Consider the following 27,490-nt stretch of genomic DNA (forward strand, 5'->3'; position numbering starts at 1 on the left):
TGGGAACCGGCAACAAACACGGCAACTGTTCAGTGCACAGTGTTGGATTCCAACTTCGGAACAAACGGTGAGAAGTATCGGAGTTTATCGTCCTGACTGGCTGTTCGCTGCGATGGCGGGCTGATGCTTCAGGCGCTGTATCGCCCACGTTTGTCACCTTGAGCATCCCGTCCGGAACACAGCACCGTGAGTTACACTGAGGGGTGGATACTCTATCTTGTGTTATCTTTCTTTATCTGTCTTTGATTAGTTTTGGGTATGTCATTGGTTGTATTATATCTGTTTTATTACTAATGATAAATAGGTTTAAGGGAAGTTAATATACAATCTGTAAATGTCAGCACATTAGCAGTGTTTTCTGTTTAAGGGTGCTGGTTTGGAGAGGCATTGATACTTTCTGCTATTGTCCAGTGTTTCATGTAACTTCTATTTTCACTCTTATAGTAATGTTTTATTCTGATTCAAAATGCAAGAGTGCAGAAAATTACATGTTGCTGCCATCCATTTAAATCTAATGTCACTTACAACTTCAGTTACAGCATTTACCTTTACGATGAGAGGAACGTGCTTCCATTTGGGTCTAACATAATCAGGAATAGCCTCATGACAAGCTACACAACAACAAAGACTGATAATTTGGGAATCAGTCTTTTTTTTTGGAAGGGATTGTTGTGTTACATAAGTGTAATGTGAACAAAGAGGGATCTGCGGCTGAAACCGTCTTGTGCTTCTTGTCTGTGCATTGATTCAGAGAATGTACTCTGCATCTGTATGCTCAGAAAACACCTGCTGCAACACCATCTCCAGAATGTCACAACAGTGTAATGTGATTCAGTCAGAGAGGGCTGCATAGCTCCAAATACTTCAAATCAGATAACTTCTGTCTCTTACAAATTGCTTGTTCAGGAGGGTGGAGCAAAGTCCACATTGCTCATATCAGAGGAGGCTTATATGATTTTTAACACATTACATAAGCTATCACTATCAATATTATCTAGATGTGCGTGATAATGTCATAAAGTGTCAACACTATAAATCCACTGATGTAACTTCATGTATAAAGTCTGTGTACAAGTGAAATGCTGAGATTAAGCTGTGATTCCTCTCGTCAATACAGATCACATGACTGATACCACACGCTTTTAAAACATGAGACTGTGTGAGAGAGGCTGAGCCTGATTCTGAACTAATGCAATGATTTGTTGTCACAGAAAGCAGAGTTAATATAAATGGCACTTGTCCAACCTCATTCCAGGCAATATTATCAGTATTTTTTAATAATGAAATATTAGAATTACCTGCTTTTATAAGGAAGGCCTCCTGCACCAACGCTTCTATTTTTGTTGTCATTATTGTCGGTGTAATTACCTGTGAATAAGGAGTTGTCATTATTGAACAATGAGCACCTTGGGCTGAGAGGTGTGCAGAGGGCCTCTTGCCATGAGGCTGACAACACATGACACCCGGCCTGTCCTGCTCCAGCTTCACCTCACCTCCTGAAACCTGGCGGAGAGCCAGAGCGGGGAACAATAGAGTGGAGAGAAGATGACCGGAGAGATAAGGACAGAAAGAGGAAGTCTACCTTTCGTGCTGAATTGACGAGAGTATATACGGCTTGTTCTCTTTGCGCATTTGTATTTGTCAGTAAGGTTTTGTTGAGAATTAAGTGCTCAAACGAGGGCATGGAGCTGCTGTACGTGCGTGTATCCCAGTAATATAGTCTGCAGTAATACAGTACCTGTAGTACAGGCTGTGAAAGTTGTTGTGATTTGGCCTTGCTTTGTTTCAGAGGATACGAGAGGATAATCTGCTCAGGGCGATTACGTTTATGATCTGCTGTGAGATAAGCTTGAGTGAGCGCAGCTGTTACCTGTTTGAGTATTTACATTGTGTATGTATATGGACTTTACAGCTGCTCATTATGCAAAAGCAGTTTTCTAGTTCATAAAGGAGGTGAGGCAGGTCATGAAGAAATGGCTGCTTAACAACGCCCTCGCGGACAAGCGGTGGCAGACTGCTTTGAAAAATGATCCTGAAATGTTCATGGCTGTTCTTTGTGAAATATTCGCTCGTGACACAGAACCCAAACCTCTTGCCCCCAATTAATAATACAGCTGAATGGGTTACCTTAAGCGATACATGGAGTCACATAAGGTAAAAGGTGATTGTTATCTCCAGTGTAAGCCCACTCCTATGTTGTGTAATAGCTCATATAAGGTCCACAGTTAAACCAGGCGCTGACACAGTGTGTGTCTAGCCGTTGTGTTTGCTGTGAGCCTGATATATATTACATAACCTTGTCAGTACATGCCTTGACAGAGAAGTCGCAGTCACCTCCAGGCCCAGAGGGAAAGGTGTGGGAGAGTTTAGCCCTCTCTTTTCTTGCTGTGTTAAACTCTCAGATTTAGCTGTGGCTATGTTTTACACACTGGCATGTGCTACTCTGTTTACAAGGTGGTTTGTTTGTTTTTATTGTTCTTTTAGTTGATTGGTACTACTGAGGAGTCATGTATGCAGCTTTGGAGTCCAAGACAAAGTTCTTCTTAAAGTCGAGCTGAAACGGCATTTCGAGAATATCTAGCTTCCGTATCGTGACGTATTTCCGAGTGAAACAGGACGTGCAGGCGGGACATATCATTAGAGGGATTTGATTTGATCGCTGAGAAGTGGGCGTAGACAGACGTTCTCCACAGCGCAGTAGCTAGCTAACTGACCGAACGTTCTTGGTCCTCTGCGGCTAAATGTTGCGGATTGTTTGGTTGAAATTGGTTGGTTCTAGCTTACGTAGGCACACGTGATATTTTGTTTTAATGGAAGAAAAAAATATCGGTTTTTAATAAAAGAGTACGAAGAAATTGCCAAATATTTTGGCCTATATTGTCAAATAGATGCACAATATTACCGGGGATGTGATCTAAAAGGATCAAGATGACATTTTTCATTTCACCTCGACTTTAAAGTGTAAGCTATCCTATCATACCGTACCGTGTCATATCATACCGTTTCGTACCGTACCATATCGTACTGCACCGCATGGTATTGTACCGTACTGTACCGTATCACATCGTATCGTATTGCATCGCATCGTTTCGAAACGTAGCATAATATATTGTGTACATTATGTACATTATGTATCGTATTGTATGGTATCGTTCATTATTTGAGGCCACTTTTGAGGCCATGCTTATTATTATTATTTTCTTTTTTTTGCAAATTCTGTCTATTGAAAGCATATTGCACTTGGTAATTTAGTGTACATTTTTAGTATTTTTTTAACCAAGTGGAAAAGAAAAAGGGCACAATTAGGATACATTTACAGGAAGGGATAAGGTGTACATACATATAGATGTATGCCATGCTAATTACTTAATTGTTAGTGTGGCCGAGTGTAAAATACAACCTAAGTAATTAATTAATTGCAACTATGTAGATATAGTCAGCAACAGAGTGGATCTAATTACACAGTGCATATCAGCCTGCTGTCTGCCATTGTCCCACATCAGTCCCCAGACTATCACCAGTACAGGCCCAACACCTGGCTCTACACAGAGAGCTGTTTCGTAACTTTGCCTCACTTTTATTTACAACCTTAATGAGGTACCTTTTTAAGCTTTAACACCACAGTCTGCGTATAAGAGCTCAACAAAGTGGAATGAGAGAGAAAATGATAGGATACCTGATGCAACAGGCTTTTAGAAGGTCCCCTTGGATAAATAATGCATGTTTGTTTTGGTGGAGAATGTTTTCCCTCCACCCCCAGCCACTTCCCTCTCCATGTCTTTCATTAACACCTGCCCTTTTCTTGTCTCTAATTCTCATCCTCTCTGTTTCTTTCTTCAGGTGGATGCCCGAAATCATGAGTGTCCCGGGACCTCAGTCGAGGCAAGCCAAGTAAGTGTCGCACACATTCCTGCCTCCCCTCCCGTTTACCTTTCTGATAGCATGTCGAGTTAGTGTCACACAGGCCCGGGAGAATCGCTAACCCAGTATGCAGAGGGTGCTGTGGGTCAGGGACCTCGGGCACAGAGCAGCTCTGTTGAGAGTTGTTTGCTTTGCCTGGGCTCCTGGCTCTACCCTCCCACACATTACCTTCTCCCTCCCCCCTCTCTCCCCTTTTCCACTCTCCCTCTCTCTCCCTCCCTGGCTGGTCCATATGCTCAGAATCTCAGGCTAATCTCCTCCAGTCCCGGCCAGTCTGCTCGCAGTATATATCTCAAATCTTTTTATGTGTGGCTTGAGTTCATGGGAAGTGAGAAGTGCGGGAGTTTCAGAGAGTTTGTGACACTGACATCCAGAGGTGCAGGGGAGAAGATGAAAAGCATGCAGCGTAACCTCGTCTCTTCTTCTTGTCATTGCAGTGGAGTGGCCCGATCGGACAGCAAGATGAGTGCCAAGGCCCTCTACGGTAAGTGACTGCTGGAAGGAGTATTTTACTGTTGGCCAGTTTTCAAGATTTCACGTTAAATCTGCCGTTATTTATCTGGCACCAGTCAATGCAGACAGCTTACAGCTTAAAGCCTACAGCGGTGTACAGCCTTAATTGTCAAGGAATTGTTTGTTAAAAATAGCTTATTGTACATTAAGTTTATTCTTCTTCCTATTATAATCATTTCAATGCTTACAATATTAAAAAAATATATCTTGCCGTTACAAAAATCAGACAAAATCAGCCCAATTGTTGACCATAAAAACTCATAGATGAGCCACTGTATTGCACTTGGTGACACTTTATGTCATTAATATGAACAAGGGCACTGTAGTTACTTTGAGTTAATCCCAAACACGCCATACTGCTGCTGGAGATACACCCTAGTACAACGAATGGCCGATTAATCTGTGGCTTGAAAACACCCCAACAAATACACAGTCCACTCCTGTTTGAGTAACGTTTGCTAAAATAACTACAGTCGTGTGCTGTTATAGCAAAGCACCTTTTAAAAATATGTTTCTATGTGCGTTTGTGACCCATTTTTAAAACTTTGCATCTAAAACAGGAACAAATTATGACTGTAAATCAGTATCTAATGACAGCCTTATCCTCTGATCCCGCTCCAAACTGTAAATCCTCAAGCCATGCATCAGAACTGTAATTCACTCAAATCACAACAAATTTCAATTTGCTATGCAAACGACTCTGTCAGGAAATCCCGCACTCTCACTCTGCTGAAGCTGCGCGGCCTCGCTGAAGTATCACAGTCCTCTTTCCTGAACACACACACACACACACACACACACACACACACACAGTGATAAGAGGGGGCCAAGGTCCCGCTGAGGGGCCCTGTCGAGCTCCCTTTGCTGACACCTCTGTCAGACACTGAGGGACGCAGGAGGGCGGCCGGGCCCCTGAAGGGAAAATGAGTTTCCAGCTCTGTGTCAGGCCTGCACAGCATGCTGGGATTTGTTGTCAGATGCATCAGGCTGTGTTTGCTTGTCTGCAGTTTGTAGTCCTGTTGTGTGCGCAGACATAAAGTAATAAAGTCTAACCTTCAGTCTTTAAACAAACATACTTGTAATTACATTGTCTGGCTGCATCTCTTATAGTCACAACTGCGTTAAAACTCATACCATGACATTTTATTTCAGCTGAGGCATACTTGTGCTTGGGCGTGTGTGTGTATGACTGAGCTGTGCTATGTTACATTGGCGGGGTGTGCCTGTTTTTAATGTGTGGTTGGAACAGGGTGGGGATGCCCGTGTCTTGCAGGTGAATAAAAGAAGCATTGAAAAGCGGAGAGGAAAAGGCGGACTCTGACCCTCTGGTCCTCCCCATGCTGCCTCAGACATTAGCTCACTGGTCACTGCTGGCACCTCCCTGCTCTCTCCAGCATAGAGGAACATTGTGCAGCATATCATAGGCCCAGATAGAAACCCACACCGAGGTGTGACAGGACAACCTGCTTTCAAGCACGGCTGCACTGTTCTAAATTAAGATCGGCCTCAAATGACAGATGATGCTGTTGTAGGGATGCAAGATGTTCGCAAAGCACCTGACTGTGCACCTCGGTGTCTGTGATACATTTTAATGCTGTAAGTCATCCAAATATCCACAGGATGCACCCACTCCTGTGATCTCTGAGAAATATCTCCGTGCTGCTTTCCATTGGCTCGTCTCATCCTGTGTGGCAGATGGTCACCACCGCCTCCGCTCTGCAGGATGATGTCAGCAGCGTGCCTGTCCTCCTGAACCGGAGAGGCCGGAGAGCGTACTATACTGTGCGCCATCCAAAAACAGGGACAGATATTTGGATAGATGTTAGCTCGCTGCGTGCTGAATAAACATGTAGAGGAACAACAGCAGTAGTCTGAGATCAATCTCCTGTATGCAAAAACCCCCCGTCATTTACACAGAGCAGAGCTGCAGACAGGTGATGCAAATGTAGCACAGGTCCTCCTACCTGATCTATTTGTTATCAGCAGCTTTGGGGTTAGAGCAGAGAGGCAGCACGTCGGAGTCATCATCGTCCCTGGACGTCCGACCATCCAGCAGCCTTTTGAGTGTCTCTGTTTGTGGTTGAGGATCATGTACCTGTAAGGTAACATGTGTTTGAGACTCAATCAACAGATGGAGTTTTTCCTGCTCCCCTGTTTTGTTTCATGTCTGCGTTTGTATGAAATGCAGTTGAATGTCTGTGATAGATCTGGTAAGCATAAACACATCTAGTCACGAGCTTATTGATTGTTTGATCTACCTGGTGGGACTTATTTTGAGGGTTTACATTTGCAATAAGATTCTCAGATGTAAAAAGCTTCATGACATTTCATCAAAAGCTTCATGTCTCAGTTTTAGGTTGAGTGAGGTAAAAATTAGAACTCAGTTTGTGTAAATGTTAGTTATTACAAGGCCTGAGTATCTGATTGATCAGCTTGATGTATTGATTTGAGAATCCGCCAAGCAGCCATGTTTATCACTGGTCATTGACTCCGGAGAGTCCTGAGGATCTGCCCATCTGCCTGCTAAGTGGCTCTTATTGCAAGCTGTTGCGGCACTGTGAATTGATTGGCATAAATGTCAGTCATTAATAAGACATGCAGCGGGCTCAGCTTTCAGAACGACACCTGACGCTTGTGTTTCACCTGCGTGGACCTGAGCAGGAAGGGATCAGCAGAGAGGAAATGGCAGGAACAGGAAAGACAAACGCTTGCGTCATTCTGACAGTGAGAGCTGTTGCGTGGAAAGTCATCACCTTAGAAACCTTTGTTTGTTTACATCACACTAAAACATCAATAAGAGGATCGCAAATATTGGTATAGAGTCCCGACACAGTTTTTGTTAAGTGTTTCACAAACAGCAACGTTATTGTCTGGCATACACAAAGCACATAAAGCAAAGTGTGGCTGAACAACTGGATGAAAAGAGACGCTGTGTGGCGTCAACATGTTGACTCTGTCGGGTGGGGGACGGAGAGTGAGACCTGATAGGAGACCTGGCGGTGGAGTTGATGGGAACATGCTCTCATTTAGCTGTAATAGTTACCTGCAGACTATTCACCTGGTAAATAGGTCAGTGAGCACACTGGCACACTCATTGGCCAGGTTAAAAACAATTGTCCCAGCCAACGGTACATGCAGTCCTGTCAACACTGTTGACACGCTGTTTAAAATGTGGAGTCGCTCCAGTGTCTGAACCAACACACACATTTATTTATCTTAGTCATTTTTTTCTTGTGCTGGTTTTAAAAAATGTAGTTAATTTAAAAACACCTTTCATCTTTCTTTAAAGTGGCCTCAGCTCAATATTTAGCAGGCCGCAACTTTCCCTCTCTGGCCGCTCTCACTGCTCTCACAGTGTTGTGTTTGGCTCCAGCAGGCAGCAGTTTTTAAAGAAAAGGCTCTTTTAATTCAACGCTCAGCGCCGAGCAGGACACAGACTCAGTTAGAGACCAGCTGGTGAACATAATGGCCCAATTTAACAGCTAAATACGTAGATATATATATAGATATATATATATATAGATAGATAGAGACCAAAAACAGAGCTTAAAGAGAGTGAATGTTGGACTTGCATTCGCCAGGGGGAAAAAAACACAAGCCTAGTTTGCGATTTCTTTAAGTTTATCATATTTTTCTTCGTAGAGATACACAAAACAAAAGATTTAAAGCAGAGTATTATACAGTACTTGGCATGAAACATGTTTCGAGCACAACTTTGGTGTTGATTAATGCCGCTACATCAGAGCTACCATCACTTCAGTTAAAACCACCTGTAGCGTTAAAGATCGGAAAACAAATATTTGCAAAAAATGAAATCATTTCAGACTAAATTTGAAGCATTTTTTCCAACTAACGAGGTTACTTACATGTGACAGTTTACAATACTTTGCCATGGACCAGGAAATGAGCTCTGTGCTGCTGAGAAGCAGCGTCACTGATCTTTGACACTGCAATAAATCTGGATGCCAACATGGCCAACTTTTTATTTTATGATAGAGGACAAATCAAATCACACTTTTTGATAAAGGATTGAACAGTTAACTAGGCAGCACTGGGTGTAACTCTCACAGTTCACTTTCACAAGGATGCTAAGGTCACACACGTACAGTTGAACAAATATCCGATTTCTATCAGAGAAGACCCCCATATGTTTTACTGCACTGTTATTATGTATTCTGTAAATCTTATTAATCTTAATCTTATTCATAAAGTAAATTTGTGAATCTCGAACAGCGTCACTGGCTGAGATCGAAAACTGCCCTTTGAAACAAAACATAAAAGCATTACGTGTCCTCCTGACTTCCTTATTGCCCCACTGCTCCTCACAGCTCGCACACTTAAGTTGTGTTTCATTTGTTCACTCTGCTGAAACGTGCAAACATGTGGACCTCAGGTCAGTGTCGCTGCTGGCTGTTTACATTGTCCACAGATGTATAGTAGGATCGCTGGTAGGCTTGGTGATTTCTCAGTCTTCAAATTTTAATATGTTTTTTTCTTATCAACAGAACAAAGGAAAAAATACTCCAACTCCAATTTTATCATGCATGAGACGTCGCAGTATCATGTTGAGGTAAGATCTGCTCTGTCTTTTTGATGAATCATGTTCAGTGTTTTAATTTAGACTATTTTATTTATTATTATCTTAAAAAAGCTAAAGTAATAACCCAGCTAGAGATGTTTTGTTCTAAGAACGTTCTGAGAATATTACGTGCAATGTTTTTAATAGCAGCAGAACGTTCTCTGAAAACATTTTCAGAAAGTTGCAGTGAGAATGTTCAAATCACATTTCAGGAACGTTTTATGAATCACGTTCTGATAGTTCAGGCCGTACTAACATCCTGAAAAGATCCTCAGAAAGTAAGCACCTTTGTTTTAATGTAACATTGAGCAAATGTTTTATAAAAGGCGTTCTGACATCCCGGGCCTCAATAACATCCTGAAAATATCTTCAGAATGTCGCAGTAAAAACGTTCAGTCTTAGTTTAAGTTCTAAAGTTACAAGAACTTTATTTGAAATGATAAACATCCTTTAAATGTTCTTGTAGGTAATGTTAGCCAGTGTTAAGGGGATGTTTCCTGCTCGCTGGGAAAGGTTTTCTAAAAGCTTTACTGCATGTTTACCGGATGGTAAGACTGAGGCTGAGGTTACAGATGATTTCACGTGAACAGAAAGTTAATGTTTTATAGAAAAGCTCACAATGGGTGATCTCATATTTGCAGGTTTCCTTTGTCTTGCATTCTGTATCATCATGGTGTGTTATTTATTTTTTCCTGTATTGCTCATACATGTCGTACCTGCTTACCTGCCTTGTTTTTGGAGAAAAGAATCTGAGATATCATAGTTATAATAATTAATTAAATAGGGTAGTTTATTAAATAGGGAAGACTCAATTAAGATTGAAGATCTAATAATTGGGGTGTTCTGGTGACCCAGTAGTTTAAACCTCATAAACATTTGCTCTCAGTCGGTCTTCTCTCTTTTTCTCAATGGTTTAATCACACTTCACGTCCATGTGACCCAAAAAGGCTTCAAAAGGAAAAAAAATGTACTTCACATTTACTGGAACCAAAAGTGAAAAACACGACTAAAGTGAAGCCCTTACTAGTGACATAATGGTGTATTGTTCTTTCACCCAGAGTTAGAGGCTGACACACAGGTTAATCTCTTTAGTACATCTCATTTACTGCAGCTCTGTCATAATAAAGTAATAAGGCCTCTGATTGCAGCAGTGGGATGCTGATGTTGGAGGTCACAGACGTGCGTCAGGTCAGGGATCTGTTGAACCACGTCTCTGTGGACAGTATTTCTCAGAATGACTCTCCATTATCACACATGGGCAGGTAATCGCAGATAAAAGCCATGCAGGCAGCAGAGGCTACGTGTGGGAAACGGCTCTAATGCAGTTTATCTATCAGTTGAAACATGATGACAGTAAATCACACTGTTAAATAACGCTGTCAGCCGCAGGCACTATGAGAAATGTTGCATCACTTCAGGCTTTAACAGGTAATCTGTAGTCCCAAGTATATCTATATTATCAATTTACTTAATAATACATAATATATGAACAAAATCAGGAATGCTTCAATGTTGTGAAGTTGTTATTTCAGTTTTTGATAAGAGTCAGATGAATGATAGATACCGGTGTAATCTGTGTTTCTGTATTCATATAAAGCTGACGCCAGCAAGGGGTTGGATTAGCTTTGCTTACTTTACTTTAGCTTAGCTTAGCTTAGCTGAGCATTGATCCAGTAAAAAGGAGGAACAGTTGGCTTGGCTCTGACCAATCAAACCTGCCGACCAGCACATTTGAAGCTCCGTAATGAAAACTTGAAAACAATGTGGACAATATCAGGTTGTGGTTTGATCGGGGTTTATCTACCTGACTGTATTTTTGTTAGGAGCAGTTGCTCAGAAACTACATTTCCCTTCTGTTTGTGTACAGATTAAACAAAGAAAACATTTGGTAATAGTTTAGATTTAGAGATGCTGCTACAAAGAGTTTTCGTTGGCTTTGCACAGAGCCAGGCAAACTGTCTCCCCCACTTTATAGTCTTAATGCTAAGCTAAGTGGATGCTGGCGCCACCTTCATATTGAAGATACAGACATGATAGTGGTATCATTTTTCTCATCTCAAAGAAAACTAACTTTTCCCCACAAACTTTAAGTTTTATTTAACACTATTCCCATCAACTTTACAGCACATACCTTAAGTACTTCTCAAACACTCATTTGTAGTTGACACCAGGAAAAATAATTCTCTAACAAACAAAAATCTTGTCCCTGTTTCCTCCTCAGCATCTCTCTACCTTTATAATGGACAAGACAGAGTCCATCACCACGGTGGATGATGCCATCAAGAAACTGGTCCTTCTGGACTCAAAGGACAAAATCTGGACGCAGGAGATGCTCCTGCAGGTCACCGACAAGGCCGTCAGTCTCCTGGACTGTGACACACAGGTACGGCTCCACATGTGTTCACACAGCCTGCACGTCATCAGATTGATGTCAGAAATTTCACGATTACATAATGTTGACCGTCTCTCGTCCTCCACTATTATTAAAGTACAGCATTAACTAGCTCAGGGGATTCTGCTTATCAGAAATAACAGATCAGAGAATGCTGTAATTAACCCATCAGAATCAAGTATCCTACAAAGCAGTGTAATACATGAAGTAATCACAGTGTAAGGAATACATGTATAAGTCTTTTTTTAACTGTACCAGCTTGTATTGTAAGGGATACGCTGGTATTGCTGGACAGATGGAGAATTGTTTGTGTGAGAATTATGCAACTATCAACGTATTTTTTGAACATGTGCTTCATGAGTTGTTTTATTGTGTCTACTCACACATAAAACTATAAAAGTAACACCTTGACAGTTTGGGAAGATCTACTATTTGTTTTCTTGCTGAGAGTTCGAGGAGATCTATATCATGTTTATCTGTTCAACATGAAGATAGCTGCTCAACCAGCAGCCAGTTAGCTTAGCTTAGCTTATCTTGCCTGGCTCTGTCAAAACTTTCAGGTTTTTGTGCGGATTAAACTCACAATAAATGATACTTAGTGACATTTAAAACGAGTGCTAGGATGGGAATTTTATTACTTTTGAACGAAGCCAGGCTAGCTGTTTATGGTTTTTGTGCTAATCTATGCTAACTTGTTATAGCTTTACACCACCTGTACAGTTAGAAATCCGATAATTTCCCAAAATGTTAATGTATTTCTCTCATTATTATGTCTCCCTCATACGCATCATTGAAGACTTTTTAGTAATGTTTTGTCTCCTCAGGCAACGTTACACTCTCTCTCTCTTTTCCCCTCTAACCATCCCTCTGTTGTCCTGCAGGAAGAGTTGGAGAACTTCCCCCTCTCCACCATCCACATGAGTCAAACGGTCCTCAATCAGACGCGTTACCCCTCTGTGCTGCTGCTGGTGTGTCAGGACAGGGAGCAGCACAAACCCGACATCCACTTTTTCCACTGTGACGAGGTTGAGGTGAGCCTCAGTGTGAACGTTACAGGCTTGGCTCCGTCGGCGTGCTTTCCTGTCTGTGCATGATCGGTTGGCTTTGTGTTTTTTGTCGTTCATAAATCCAAGCTGCTGTTGTTGCAGCGCCAGGTCAGATTTCCACCCCTGAAAGGGTGTAACACTATAACTCCTCATAAAGACAATAGCTCTATATAGTTCACAATCACCAGTAAGTTCAAAGAAATGCCTTGTAAAAAATGTGTCCATAAAAGTTCTAAGGGATCTGAATATGATGACCTTTGGTTTATCACAAGAATATAAATGGAAGTAGAGTTTCTTTCTTTTTTAAAACTGTGATGCTCCTGTTATTTAATGCAAAGAAAGAAGAGGAAAGCTTGATGTGGTTTTAAATGTGTTTTCATAAACTGATGTAATGTTCCCTTTGTCTGTATGTAACTATGGTCAACATTGCAGTAAGCTTAAGTTTATGTATTGTCCTCTTTGTAGAGAGCTTCACAGGTCAAAGCAAACAAAAAGTGGGGAAACTATACGTTACCTTTCGAATGGGAGCAAAAACTAGGTCAGATTGCTTTAAGAGCTTTGTGGCTGTGAAGATCAAAGATAAAAAGAATGACAAATATGAATTGATCATAAGAAACTCTGACTTGAAATCCAAAAGACTCAGACTATTAGAAACAGAAAGAGGTTATCACCATGCTCGTCATACCTATTTAAGTCTTAACTGATCAGTTTGTGGCCTGCACGGTCGTGCAGTGGCCATCTATGTTGCCTCACAGCTAGAAGGTTTCCAGTTCCAACCCTGGCTTGGACGAAGTGGGCCTCTCTGCCTGCATGTTCTCCCCGTGCATGCGTGGGTTCCCTTTTGGGTACTCCGGCTTCCTCCCGCAGTCCAAAGACATGCTCATGAGGATAGTTGGTGACTCTAAATTGCCCGTACGTGTGAGTGTGAGCTTGACAGGTTGTCTGTTTTTATGTGTCAGCCCTGTGATTGACTGGCGATCAGTCCAGGGTGTACCCCGCCTCTCGCCCACAATGACAGCTCCAAACCCCCGCGACCCTGAACAGGATACGCAGTATAGATAATCGGTTTGTGCAATAAAGAACATGAGGTATCCATAATTGAAACTGTAAACTTAAGCATTTAATTTCAAATGGTGATATTGCATTGGATGCATATGGCATGGCTGCTAGCGACACTGTGTGCTAATGATGCTAACTGTACATGTAGACAAAGACTCACTGTGACTCTCCTTGCTTTCCTCAGGCTGAGATGGTTCATGCGGATATAGACAGTGCCCTTGGAGACAACAAGCATGGGAAGAAGATGAGGCTGCAGACGCTGAAGTGAGAACAGCACACACATAGGCACACACACAAATATTCTAGCAGTCACACACATATTAAGGCAGGTGACACAGACCTGTAGTTAGACAGCAGCTTACTTGTAATGGTGCAGAAGGTTTCAGTGACTCCTCCTCTTCCTTCAGGGTGAACCAGGAGAAAATGAAGCGTCACAGAGAAACCATCCTCCCCCCCTCGGCCCCTAAGGGCCACACACCTGCTGGGAGGGGAAGAGTGGCCGCCACAAACACACATGGTGGGAACAGCTTGTGTTTTATTCAACACAACAATTGCATTAATATAAGTTGAGTTTTTTGTCTAATCGTATGAGCTCTTTTATGTGCGGGTGTAGATCGACGAACTTCACAAAGTGACGCAGAGTCACACGAGAAGCTGGCTCAGCGCATAGAGAAGGATGTGGTGAGTGTTTGACACCATAGAGCTTCTTCAAACGTCTCATAATGCCACACGTATTCATGCTTAACCTGGATTTGTCTCCCTCAGCAAATCCTCAACTGCGCCCTGGATGACATTGAGATCTTTGTGGCGCGGCTGCAAAAGGCAACAGAGGCCTTTTCCCAGCTCAACCATCGCAACAAGAGTAAGAAGAATAAGAAGAAAGGACCAGCAGGTCTGTCCCCCTTTCTTCTTCTGTGGTGGCACGAATGCAGTGACAATATGTTCATATTGCTCACGGTGCAATGTTTGTGTCTTTTTGTGTCCTGTGGCCCGGGACTCTCATCCAATGATGCATGTGTGGTACAGTAGTAGTGGCCAGTTTGGGGTCATTCTAAGAAATGTAATGATCATTACTCAAGTGGCATTTCTGAGGTAATATTATAACGTCTTTAATACGCCCTGGAAGTGCTGATCAGTGTGTCATGTTACACCCGCAGTATTGGATTTGAATGTGCTTCTGTTACAATGTTTTTGCTTGAGCTGATCATAATATTGGCGATGCATAAAGATATGTTATTTTGCATTCAGCATGAGACACAGATTAAATGAGTTAAAACTGCCAAAAGCATTTAAATGGACTGTAAGCAGTTGTAGTATTACTCTTACTAACATGTTGCTGAGTAATGTTTTACCACCCAGCGCTGACAGTGGTGTGATGCTGTGGTTTTATTTCTACACACTTCACTGCACATGTGACACACCTGTCACTGATCTGTCTGCCTGGTCAGGGGCAATCACACATACAGCGATCATTTGGAAATAACGATATCAAAGGAACAGTAATGTGTGTGTTGCCCCGGACTGCAGAGAGGGATGTGCTGAGGAAGGATTTATTCTCTGTCTCAGGATTCAGTTTCTCAACTCTGAGGTGTGAAATCACACGTTGCGTCACTTTTCTCTATATTTTTATTATTGAAAAATTGTCTGACATATCAAAAACTTTACTCAATACTTACATCAGACTCCTGTTGTGAAACTCACATCTCTGGGGTCATGAGAATTGTTGTGACCTTTTGGGTCGCACGTTGAGAAACCCTGATGCAGCACATTCCTTCTCAGGCTTTTCACTCTGTGCCCACTCTTCATCTCTGGAGCTGTTTATTAACCAACAATTATTGTTTTTCACTGGTGGCACAAAGTTGTAAGCTTTAGTAGACATGAAGAAAAAACATTTGTGACTCCCGGCAAGAGAGTGAAACAGTGTCCTGTGTGGTAACTCTGGAGTCTGCGTGTGGTCATTGTTGCTCTGCTTGTTTACAGAGGGCATGCTGACCCTGCGAGCCAAGCCCCCCTCTGAAGCAGAGTTCATTGATAGCCTGCAGAAACTGAAGCTGGCCTTCAACCTCTTGGTGAGATATCACAGCTCCTAACCTCCCTCGATCTTCAGCTGTCCCTTCTCTTTATCGCCTTCCTAACTGCGTGTCTGTCACTGCGCCCCCTGCAGGCCAAACTGAAGAAGCACATCCAGAATCCAAGCGCATCTGAGCTGGTTCACTTCCTCTTCGGGCCTCTGGAGCTGGTAAGAGCTGTAAATCTGTCACAAGATGTGAAACAGGTTTATATAGATTAAGGCTGTTTAACTAAGGATGTCATCATTATTATTATGTATACAGTATAAATCCATATCACTCTCTCCCTGTCCTCTTAGAACCTCAGTGCTGACAGTACAGGAACATCCAACAAAGATACACTGAGCTTCTTTAAACACTAAGAATAAAATCCATTCAGTCGCTTTCAGACATTCCTCTAATAGTTTTTATATTTTCTGGCACCACACCCACTGCCGCTCTGCTAAACTCTCACCAGACTGGAGCGACGTGGCTTTCAGCTCTGACTCAGGTGCAGCCACACTTACGTAACGCTGGTTTCCACAAGCCTCAGTGTTCGGCCACACCTTTGATACTGCTGGATAGAAAACACAGCGACACAGTGATTAGGCTCCGCACTGATATGCTGCTTTGACCTCTGGACACTCTGGATTTGCCTGATAAGGTCAAGATAAAGCCGGAGCAGTAATATTCAAAGTATGGCCTCGAGGTCAAGAGCTGTCCTGAACGATCAGTCTCCACACTCAGCAGCGTCAGATACATGTGTATCTGTTTTTACTTGTTTAAATTGTCACATATTTTGTGTATTTTAATTGTTGCTTCACTAGATTTTCTTAGATTCAGATTCAGTGTTTTGTAAATGCTTTAACATTGGGGCTTTTGGAATGTTTTCATGAATGAATTTGAACTGGATGTGTCCACAGGTGCTGCAGAGCTGTGGAAGTCCTGAGCTGGTGCGTTCCATAATCTCTCCCCACCTTTCAAAAGACGCCGTGGACTTCCTGCGGGGACACCTCACCCCCAAAGAGATGACCATCTTTGAGCTGCTGGGGGACGGATGGACCAAACCCAGGTAGAGAGATGGTTGCTGGTCTGTCTGTCAGCAGCAGGTGGACACTTAGACACCGAGGCATTATAACTGCTGCTGTCTTTGTGGATATTTAACTTAAAGGTCACCTTTTGACCCTCCTGTCCCCCCTCCTCCTCCTGCAGAGCAGAGTGGCCGAGGGATCAGTGCGCTCCTCCTTACCACCCAAAGTTTCGTAACGGCTGGGAGCCAGGGCCCGAGCTCTTCAGGATGGCCCCATGGGAGACAGAGGGACCCTCAGGGCATCTGGGGTCTCCGGGGTCTCCCACCAGCCCAGATTACAGAAAACACTCAACTGAAGATGTAAGGGTTTTGTTCAATGATCACTATTACTATAAACTCTTACACGTCCCAGAGACTAAACATCTGTTTTGTTTTCAGTATTATGGAACACATTCCTCGAGCTCATCAAACGGGTAAGTAATGAAGTCTCTCACCTTCTTTCTTTAACACAAACACACATGTTAAACAGAGATGAAAAATACCATGTGTCTCCACAGGTCTTATAATGGGATGCCCCACACCCGCAAATATGCCAAAATTCGCTACCACTTTGTAGCACGGAATGCCAACGAGCTGTCGGTGCTGCAGGACGAAATCCTGGAGGTAAGCACAAAGTCGTTTTATGTTTTCTACTTTAAATTCAGATGTGTTGTAGCATCCAGCCGGGATGATGCAAACCCTCTTAGTCTACTGGAAGTTTAACACCTCAACTTTGTCGAGTGGACTCTGTATGCTGTTCTAACGTTCTAAAAAGGGGATAGAGGGTGCATTTACAGGACTTGAGTTTAAGAACATTTTTCCGTGCTGTGGACTGAGATGTGAAATGTGTCCTGCAGGTGATCGAGGATGACAAACAGTGGTGGAAACTACGGAATCGCAGCGGCGGGGCCGGCTACGTCCCATTTAACATCCTGGATGTTGTGAAGATAGAGGAGCCAGAGAACACGTACAGCCAGGTGAGCTGCTGCTCATGTAGTGCATTAACATTACGTTCTCTGACTATCTCCCATAAATCTTCTCTCACAGCTCTGTTTAAAATCAGCCATATGTATCGCTTCTGCTGAGGCGGTGTGATGTCACAGATACCAGTTTGTCTGCTGACTCTTGACTACGTAGACCAGAATGCATTGCAGCCATTTATACCTTACACATACCGTGTGTGTCGGCATCACTTTTACACACTATGCCACCAATATGATCCTTATCTCAACTGCACAAACTGAGCCATGTTGATAAGAGGGGTCAGAAGTAATTCTGGGAAACGTAGGCAATTGCTGTCTAAACTAAAGTATGAGGTAATCAGACTGTTGCAGGGTTTTTTTCATCACTGCTTGTGGATACATTTGTAAAAAGCCTACAGGGGATAAATGACAAACAATGTTTAGTGTGCATAATTGGCAGAAAGTTTATTACAGAAATGCTAAACATTAAATAACAGTGTAAAGGAGAACATTTGCAGAGGTGTCATCTGACCATGTGTCCTAGATCTGTGCAGCTTTGTGCTAAATCTCTCCGCACTTGTTATTGTGCAGCAGTGTGTTCCCGCCCTCACTGAGCACTGACATTCCTACAGACAGGCACTACGAGCATTGAAGGCTGCATGCAGGTTCACCAACGCCCTGCAGCAGCTCTGCATGCAGCTGCTCTTCCTGGTGTCAAATACTTTCACACACATATTTTGCTTTTGGCTCCCGGGCAAAAATGTATCAACCAGAGTGAAAGACAAACCTGTTTTTATAATAATACTGGCTGCGGTCGGGTTTTCCCATCAACTCTGTGTTTTTGCGTGTGTGTGCAGCAAGGCTACAGCATGTCACCTCCTGGTACCCTGAGCCATGGAGACAGCTTCAACAAGGGAAGAGTCAAAGACAAAAGTGAGTGCAAACAAACATTCAAGGATCAATCAAGACTGTAAGATTTAGGAATTTAGATTTATTTAATAAATCTTAAAAATGTTTGATCTTGTTCTGACATCTGCCCCCGTCCTGTGTCTGCGCCTCAGTGATGGACGAAGTCAACAACGAGTTATTGATGAAGATCACTGCAAACAAACAGCAGCCCCCCAGGAAGTTCCGTGTGGAGCGACCGTCCGGCAACCAAGTACCTCTCACCTTTGAGACGAGCCCGGAGCAGGTGACCTCGTGGCTCACCATTAAAGGTTTCTCTAAACCGTAAGTCGTCCACGACCCTTCTTAATCCTGCAAATCAAAATAAGCCTTAAAGTTTTTACTTAGAAGTCATGTCAGGAATCAAAAGCAGATATTTGGCTTACATTTCTTCAGTTTTTGTTTACTGTAGTATTTTTTTTTTTACAGACATTGATTGTTTCTGAAAAATACCGACTGTGGTGATCCTCTGACTTTTCCTCTAGCATGAGGTTGACGATTATGATTTAGAGTGAAATATCTCAACATTTGTTGAATGTATTGCGTGAAATTTGTCACTCGGAAAGAGATGAACTGTCATCACTTTGGTGATCATCTGACTTTTCATCTAGCGCCACCATCAGGTTATAAGTTTAATTCCCCATGCTCAGCTTTATGAATAGAAACCTGCTAAACTGACAAACTTTGTGTTAAGCGCTAATTAGAAAACGTTAGCCAGCTAACAAGCAAAACTAAGATGGTTAACATGATAAAAAATGATATCTGCTACATCAGCATTTCCGTGTGGTCACTGAGCATATTAACGTGCTGACAAGTCAAGTCAACTTACAAAGCTCACTATCATAAATACAATCTGTACAGCGCAATGATGTTAGCATTTAGCTCGAGGAACACAGAGCTGCTAACGAAGCTTTGTTAAGATATTTCTGTACTTTGTTCACAAAATCCATCATGTGCTGCTTTAATAAGCTCAGAACTTTTGTTATGTTGTTGTCTGGTGTTGTTGTTTTTGTGTCATAGGTAGAATAAGGTGTCATTTATAAATGAAAATTAAATATCCCATTAAGCCAGTACACAAAATACAAGGATGATCCAACAGTCACACGGTGATAGTGTAATAATTTTACTCACGAGTGACTAGGGACTGTCTTGTCTGCAGTACCGTTGATTGTTTGGGGATCCTGACCGGAGCTCAACTGTTCTCCCTCAACAAAGAAGAGCTGAAGGCGGTGTGTGGAGACGAAGGCGGCCGTGTTTACTGTCAGGTCACCGTGCAGAAAGCACAGCTCGAGGTTAGTCACACACACACGTTTGAGCTTGCATGCACACTGCTCACTCAACAGTTAAGACCAAGTTTAATTAACTGCTAATCAAAGAAAAGTTAAAACCCACGAATGAAATGTAAAAAGGCCGTTAATAGATATGAGTAATAACGACTGTTTCAACTTCTCAGTCTCCATCTGGACACGTCAGGACAAGTGAATGTGGTCAATTAAAGCCTTTGTCAGACAGCTTACATACAGGTGCAGCCAAAATAAGGGGTGTGTGCACATTGTAATTACGTAAGAGTCATAAACGGAGGGTTATTGATCAATTAAACAACATGGATAAGAACAGTATAATAAGAAGTCATGCAGAATAAGTCCCTTGTTTTTAATGCTCTGAACTTTTAGGTTGTAGGATACAGATGGATTTTTTAATGTTTGCAAGAAGGTTATGATTACAATTTATAGTTTTTAATGTTATTTATCCGTCTAGTTATCCTCTAAGCAAAAGAACTTTGAGTTGTTGTTTTTTTTAAGAAAAGAAAAGTAGCATTGTTCTACAATGTGTGCAGTTCCTTAAAGGTCCTGTTTACAGCAGCTCGTTGTCTCTGTCTCTTTTTAATCCCTTCCTCTCTTTCTATTCCCGATTTGTAATCAAGGCATCCTCGAAAAGTATTTCAAAACAGAAAATTAGAATTAAAAAAAATATGAAAACAAATCTTGTTGTGTCTTGTACAGCAGTCCAGCGGCGACTCTGAGCTGCAGGAGATCATGAAGCGGCGGCAGGAGAGGATCGACTCTGGCGGCACAGACTGAACGAGCGCGACCCGTCCAGACGTTTCCCTCCCCCCGTCCCTCTCTTACTGCTGCAGCTTTTTCAATCAGTCCTCTGTTAATTATGCCCTCCTGAAATGTTGTAAACATTTTTAGTTGTATATTTATTTTGTATCAACCAATGTGTACGTATTCAAGTGTTTTATTATGTAATTATAGTTGCTTTTGTTTTCTGCGCCTCCTGAAATTCTGTTCTTGTATGAAAAGAGGAACATATGAATCCGTGTACAGTTTTGCGTGTGTGCGTGCATGTAATGTACGAATATGTGTTTATGCTTATTGTCAATACTGCAGCTGTTTACTGAATGACTTGTAGATCTTTGCTGTCGCGTATCTAAATCTGTGCCAGAATTTGTGACACATTTTCTGCTTTACAGCCAATTATTTTCACATTACTGTTTACAGGGTCAATCAACAACAAAACACACTGTCAGTCCTTAATATCAGAGGTTAGCTCATCCTGTTGGTAACTGCAGATCAGCAGTAAGTCTAATTAAAAACAATATTAGTGTTTATAATCAGGATTCGGGCAAGCTTGCAGCTCAGAGAAACAGTAATCCTGCATGAAGTAAGTGTTGATAGAGCTGAGCTGTCAGGAGCGTGATATTTTGCATGCACATATGAGAGTATGTTCTGATATAAATAATGACATGGGGGGTGGTTGTAAATATCATGGGAAACACTTTAAAAGAATATAATTACAAATAAACTTGATAAATATTTGATATCACACCTTTTTGAGCACGTTTTTGTGTATCTGTGGATTAATGATCCGAAAGATACAATCAGTACAGTTTCTTTATTGTAAGATCAGAACAAGTGAAGTTTAACACTTGAGGAAAATGAAATGAAGTGTACTTGTCATGTTGTCTTTTCCAAACTGTATCACATGATAAATAAAGGGGAAAAAACATCACTTTAAATAACTCACAATCAGTTTTCACAACTGTATTTGTAACAATGTGCTATCTGTTGTTAAAAACACTGTAAGGCGATGCAGAGAAATCCTGTTTGTGCTAAAGATCCTGCACAGAATCTGAAAAGACTGAACTATAAACACTGACGATAAGAAAAGATCATTCCCACACTATCGAGTGGATTATAAAACCAAACGGATACAATCAATGCATGACGCTGCAGAGGAGGAAAACATCGCTCCTTCACGTGCAGTGTGGAGAATCAGACGGGTCATTTGTGGAGATATGCATCGAGCCAGAGGTCTCCGGAGGTTTTCAGTGACCTGAAACAGAAAACAAAAAGCATCACTAAGACAAATCATCCATCTTTGTTCTGTAAGACACTGAATTGGCAGTTATCCTAATCTGTCTTCGTTATTTGCATATCTTTGTTCATATCTTTCTTCCTGCAGCCTAATCAGACCAAACATCAGGTGTTTTTTTGGCTTTCGACATCCTCAACCTGCCTCATCGTGGCAGTAAATCATAAAACTATAACTGCTTTTATAATAGGACTTACCTGATAACATCAGTGAGGCCCTGCCACATAGTTTTCACCTGGTAAGGGATCCCGTGTTTCTCACACAGAGCGTGGACTCGTGGAGCCACCCGGTGGTAGTTGTGGCGCGGCATCGTAGGAAACAAACTACAGAGACAAAGGTGTGTTTAATCACTATTCAGTATGGCAACAATTGATAGCATATCAATCACTTTTGTTCATGTTTGTCATGCTGACCACTGCTTTGTAAAGGGTTACATTATTATAAGGATTTTTCAGTGTTAGTGCTATAGATTTGCTACACAAGTTTATAACTGTGTGCTAAAGGAGTGTTCAGAAATGTTTGATGGATCCTTTATGAATGCTTTTGTCTCTATAGTAAATGTTAGTACTCTTAGAAAGAGCTGATATGACGCTACAGAAACTTGGATTGAAACATATTTTCCTGAGTCCTTCGCTCCTTAAACTCAACCACTGACTTACTGGTGCTCGATCTGAAAGTTGAGGTGTCCGCTGAACCAGTCGTTGAAGACGGACTTCTCGATATTGCAGGTGGCCTGTAACTGAAAGTAGAGGAGGAGACGAAAGGGTTGCAGATAAGTTGATGCGTCAGCAGCAGCACCTACAGGTGGCTGTGACTGTATCTTGATATGGGCAGGTTACCTGCATGGTCAGCCAGTCGCGGTGCTTCTCGTGGTCGATGTCCATCGGCAGGTGATTCATCTGAGTCACCCACACAAACCAGTGACTCTCCAGAAACCTGACAATCACAACAACACAACACCAGTCACATACGTTAATATGGGATCTTTTTATCTTTAATCTTTTAAAAAGATTTCAATAAATGAATACAAGAGTGATAAGTTAAAAGTAAGGATGCACAATATTTTTGCCGATATCCGATATTTCCCAACCCTTTTTGCAGATTTCGATACCAATATATTCGGAACATATTTTTTCCACCTAATAGCAGAGAACATCAAGTCTCCCCTGTAGTGGAATTGATATCATGCCTACTCTTATTGTAGCGGCCCACTGGAAGATGCAGAAATAACAGTGCTTTTTAAAATGTACACATTCACTGGGCAGTATGAGAAAACTACTTGAACTTAGGTTATGTAAAAAAAGCCATATTTAACATTTTCTTTTCTTTTTTTAGGGAATCATCAGCATTTATTCAAGCGTTGTTTTATCGGTGGAAAATATTGGCAGAAAAATGACACATCTGCCGATGCCGATATGTCATTTTTAAGCCATAATCCGCAGATACTGATAACGTGCTGATAATATTGTGCATCCCTAGTTAAAAGTATTTACTATAAATGAAACCAGATCAGAAATAATGCATCTGAACAGCCGCAGTGGAGACAGAGAGTCCAAGTAAAAGGCTGTTAAGTTCACTGTACTGAACCTTTCACTGCACCAGAGGGAGGTTAAATGAACCTGGTCAGCTTGGGAAAGTTTATTTCAAGAAATGTTTATGTGAATCTATTGAGAAAAACTAACCATTTAAAAAGTGCTGCTGAGTATCCAGCCCACAAATCATACATTATTCTCTAAAAAAATAACACTTATAACTCTGTAACGATTGATTAGTTACAACATATTATAAAGGATAAGAGAGTTAATATAATTTAGGTGATTTACCTGACGAAGCTGATGAGCGCCATGGAGCCGAAGAGGCCGTACAGTGGAAGGTAACAGCACAGGTAGCGAAGGTAGTAAGACATTGACCAGGCCAGATCCTTCAGAGACAACAGGGTTCATATTAGTTATAAAATATCTTTGTTAAGAACCACAGCTCCATGCATCTCTTATCGCCCTTATATCGTCCCCCTTTGACTGTAATTGTAGTTTTTCTTCATTAGAAACAAACACAAATCAGAGGACAGCTTCTCACCCCCCAGTCGTGGCGGGAGATCATAGTTCGTATGATCTGAATGTGGAAGTAAACTGGAATGAGAAGCGGGGGACCGACTAAAAAAGAGAAACAAATCAATTATTCCTGAGCAGTTTTTACAGTTTCATTCTTTTTTAAATGAATTAAAGAAACGCACCGAGGAGGAAGTACTGGTGCTGGTGATGATAGGGCATATATTTGATCTTCTTTATGCCGTACTGTAACAGAGAGGGATACAGAGTGAGCATGAGCAGCTGGTGAGAGATTACACACTACATCATACTGCAGGTTTATGAGCTTTTGCTTTATGTGCTACTTGCCTCCACCGGCTGAGTGGCTCCAACCACAAAGACGTGCAACATGTTGACATCGGGGTCCTTACTGAAGATGTTGGGTTTAGCGTGATGCTGGAAATGCCGATGGTTCCACCAGTTGGCAGACGCTCCCTAAGGAAACCGTCTTTTAAAGTCTGTGTGCACTTTTCAGGAAAAGAAATAAGCGGGATCCAGACGGCAAATTACCTTTACATGACCGATGACAAACTTTTGCAACATGTGGTTCCATCTGGACTTCTTGAAGACGGACAGGTGGCCGAAGTCGTGCTGCAGCCATCCGGCCTGCGACTGAAGGAGGAAAGAGAAAGTTTGAGATGTGTTTGCTGCATTTATAATTAGTTTAAATACAATCTCGGTGAGTTACCTGAGCAATCGCCTGCAAGGCCGAGCACAGGAACGTCAGCGCCCAGCTTGTTCCCCAGAGCCAGATGATGAGCCAGGCGAGGGCCTCCAGCAGAAGGATGTGACCCAGGTGGAGACAGAAGAACAGAGGCCGAGCTTGAAACAGGCCCTCGCTCTCCGCCTGCGCTCGTAGACTGTGGAAATCCTGAATGATCGCTGCCTGGGAGAAGAGAAGAAGACATTAGCCACGACAAATGTGTGTGCTCACAGCATTTGTGGACGTGCAGCAGTACTGTCGAGAACAAGAAGACATTAAGGCAGATTGAGTTATTTAAAAGCTAATGAAACACAAGAGTCCAGAATCGAACTGTGTAAGACTCATGAATAAAAAAACAGACCTGTGAATGACTCGGACTGAGTCCTGCTCCTCAGGTGTTTCTCTACATGTTACTAAAGCTGCTACATGAATAATGTGAGGTGTATTTGTTCTAAGAATCCGACATGGAGCTCACATTCTTGTTCCTGTCCTGGCTTGGCTCGGTCGCTGCCAGCTCCCCGATCAGCAGGGGCTTCAGGAACTTCTGCACGAACTTTAAATCAGGATGAAAAGCAGTGAACGCCTCCTGGAACACAGAGAGGAGAGATCCTGTCAGAGAGGCAGAAACTAACCTGCATTCAACATCTTACTTATGTGGTTACAGAAGTCTTATTAGCAAGATGTACTCAATGTGAAGTTAGTTTTACTTTATATACTGTTAGTTTATTTCCCAGCCAAAGGGTCACATGAAAAATCTAAGAACCCAAAATCAGAAATCACAATCAGGGAGCTTCCCAATTTATTTTCTCTGTCCATACACCCCTCGGTCCAGATGAGGAAAAACCCAACAAAAACTTAAATGGGAAGAAACTGGAAGAAACCAGAGGAAGAGAAAAGAGGACAAAAACAGCTCCCATGACAGACAGATATGCAATATATGTTTTATAAAATATTAGATAATCATTTGGGTAGTGATGCACGATTTAGGATTTTTTACCGATATCGGATATGCCGATATTTTCCAACCGTTTTTGCCGATTGCTGATTCCGATATCGATATATTAGGCACATGTTGTTTTTCCACCAAACTGCAGAGAACATCAAGTCTCCCCTCTAGTAGGTATTGATATCATGCCTACTCTTATTGAGATGGGCGATTAAATCTGTAGTGTTGAATTTAGGAAATTTGGCCCCTCCTCACATGACTGATGAGGGGTGGTGCGCCCACACACTTGCGCAGAGTTAATGGCGTAGCATTACGTCAAGCTTTTTTAGGGAATCATCAAGCATTTAGGCATATACAAGCGTTGTCGGCTGAAAATATCTGCTGAAAATATCGACAGATGCCGATATGTCATTTTTAAGCCATAATCTGCAGATTTGATAATGTGCCGATAATATCGTGCATCCCTACTTTTCCCTACCTACACTTATCTAAATGACACCATCTGAGAAGTTGAGATGGAAAAATGTCTCTTGGTTGGAACATGACCAGGAGCCCCAAAATACTTTTTTTGTTGGGAAATCAAAAGCAAGAAAGGCTGTAAATTGTTAACTCTTTATTTTCTGAGCTTTTTATATTGTTTATATGCACACCCAGATCTAGGTTCAAAAAGCAGAGTTAAAACTACAGTATTTCCCTCTGAAATGCAGTGAGGTGGAGACATGGAGAAGCACAGAACCCCAGTTAAATGTACTTAGTCACTGACTTTTTTGAAAACTTCACTTAGCCACTCAGGGAATGAAATAAATTAGAATAAAAACACATCATGTTACCGTGGCATCCTCTCCAGCGTAGTGGTTGATGACCCTGAAGCCCCCCGGGTGTCTCTTGGCCCACTGCGTGATGTTGTAAACCTTTCGATCGATCACCACCCACTGGTCGCTCCTGCTGCAGTGGCTCTGCACCTCCTCCCAGGTGTAAACTCCAGCAGCTCGGCCCTCTCCTGGCTCCGTCAGCTGGCCTCCACCTCCCATCCTCAGTGTCTGTCTGTGGCCTGGATCCCCCCTCACCTGCACACTGAAACCCAGACAGCCACAGAGTCTGACACCTGGATGTGAGAGTGGTCAGTGAATCAGCCTCAGACAGTACACGGGGAGCTTTTTAACCTGTTGCTCTCTTTACTGTAAGCACCCAGCTGATTGGAGAAGTCAGACAAAGAGCAGGGCGAAATCTTCACGAATAATTGATGATGAAATCCGACAACCAGGAGGCTGCTGCTGAGGCAGGGCGGATATTCACATGTGGTATAATTTTGTCTTTATCGACATTAACCGTGAACGTAAACGCCACGTGCACACCCTCAGACTGTTCAATCCAGGGAATAATCTATATTTAGTCTCTAAGAGCGTCTGAGACACTTCATTTTTGTACAATAGCAGCACATGGACGCAATAAGTCGCCAAAAATCAACACAAATGCGGTAGAAAAAGGCACAAATGACACCTGTTCAGCCACAAACAGCCTATCGATTAACGTTCATCGTCTGTGTATCGATTAATTCAGCAGTAATGGCAGACAGCGGGTGGCAGGCCCGCTACATGAAGATGAAAAATCTTTCAGACTTACAGAGCTCAGATTCGGGCTGCTCTCTCCCGGTATTCAGTCACATTAACACACCGGCTCACTTTATTCGCTCCCGTTCCGTCCACATCCATTTTAAACACTAAACATCCCAAATCTCATCCTCTGTCTTGCCCAATATTTTTCACGGACTCATTCACCCACTCATTCAGTACAAATTCCGAGCGGATCATTCGAGGGTTCGTGGGCCAATGAGCGCACAGT

The 27,490-nt window shown here is 42.3% G+C and overlaps 2 protein-coding genes across 2 annotated transcripts; one reads left to right on the top strand and one right to left on the bottom strand.

Moving 5' to 3' along the window:
* eps8l2 (EPS8 signaling adaptor L2) lies at positions 1–21,566 on the top strand. The gene is made up of 21 exons (XM_069686827.1): positions 1–186; positions 3,841–3,891; positions 4,359–4,405; positions 8,940–9,004; positions 11,235–11,396; positions 12,287–12,436; positions 13,695–13,774; positions 13,918–14,027; positions 14,124–14,191; positions 14,276–14,402; positions 15,491–15,579; positions 15,675–15,749; positions 16,482–16,630; positions 16,771–16,948; positions 17,027–17,061; positions 17,146–17,251; positions 17,485–17,604; positions 18,447–18,522; positions 18,651–18,819; positions 19,694–19,826; positions 20,538–21,566. Exons 2-21 carry the CDS (start codon positions 3,845–3,847, stop codon positions 20,613–20,615), a joined length of 2,064 nt encoding a protein of 687 aa, XP_069542928.1. The 5' UTR covers positions 1–186; positions 3,841–3,844; the 3' UTR covers positions 20,616–21,566.
* fads2 (fatty acid desaturase 2) lies at positions 21,414–27,436 on the bottom strand. Its single transcript, XM_069686828.1, has 13 exons — positions 27,272–27,436; positions 26,479–26,722; positions 25,178–25,288; positions 24,688–24,885; positions 24,510–24,611; positions 24,309–24,434; positions 24,146–24,206; positions 23,989–24,065; positions 23,736–23,833; positions 22,752–22,848; positions 22,572–22,651; positions 22,110–22,235; positions 21,414–21,873 (listed from the first exon to the last, which is right to left on the bottom strand). Exons 2-13 carry the CDS (start codon positions 26,677–26,679, stop codon positions 21,822–21,824), a joined length of 1,329 nt encoding a protein of 442 aa, XP_069542929.1. The 5' UTR covers positions 26,680–26,722; positions 27,272–27,436; the 3' UTR covers positions 21,414–21,821.
* Positions 27,437–27,490: the final 54 nt, after the last annotated feature.

This window comes from Semicossyphus pulcher, unplaced genomic scaffold, assembly GCF_022749685.1.
Source record: "Semicossyphus pulcher isolate SPU_LCO1_2020_fin unplaced genomic scaffold, fSemPul1.0.p SCAF_8, whole genome shotgun sequence".
Lineage (NCBI taxonomy): Eukaryota > Metazoa > Chordata > Actinopteri > Labriformes > Labridae > Semicossyphus > Semicossyphus pulcher.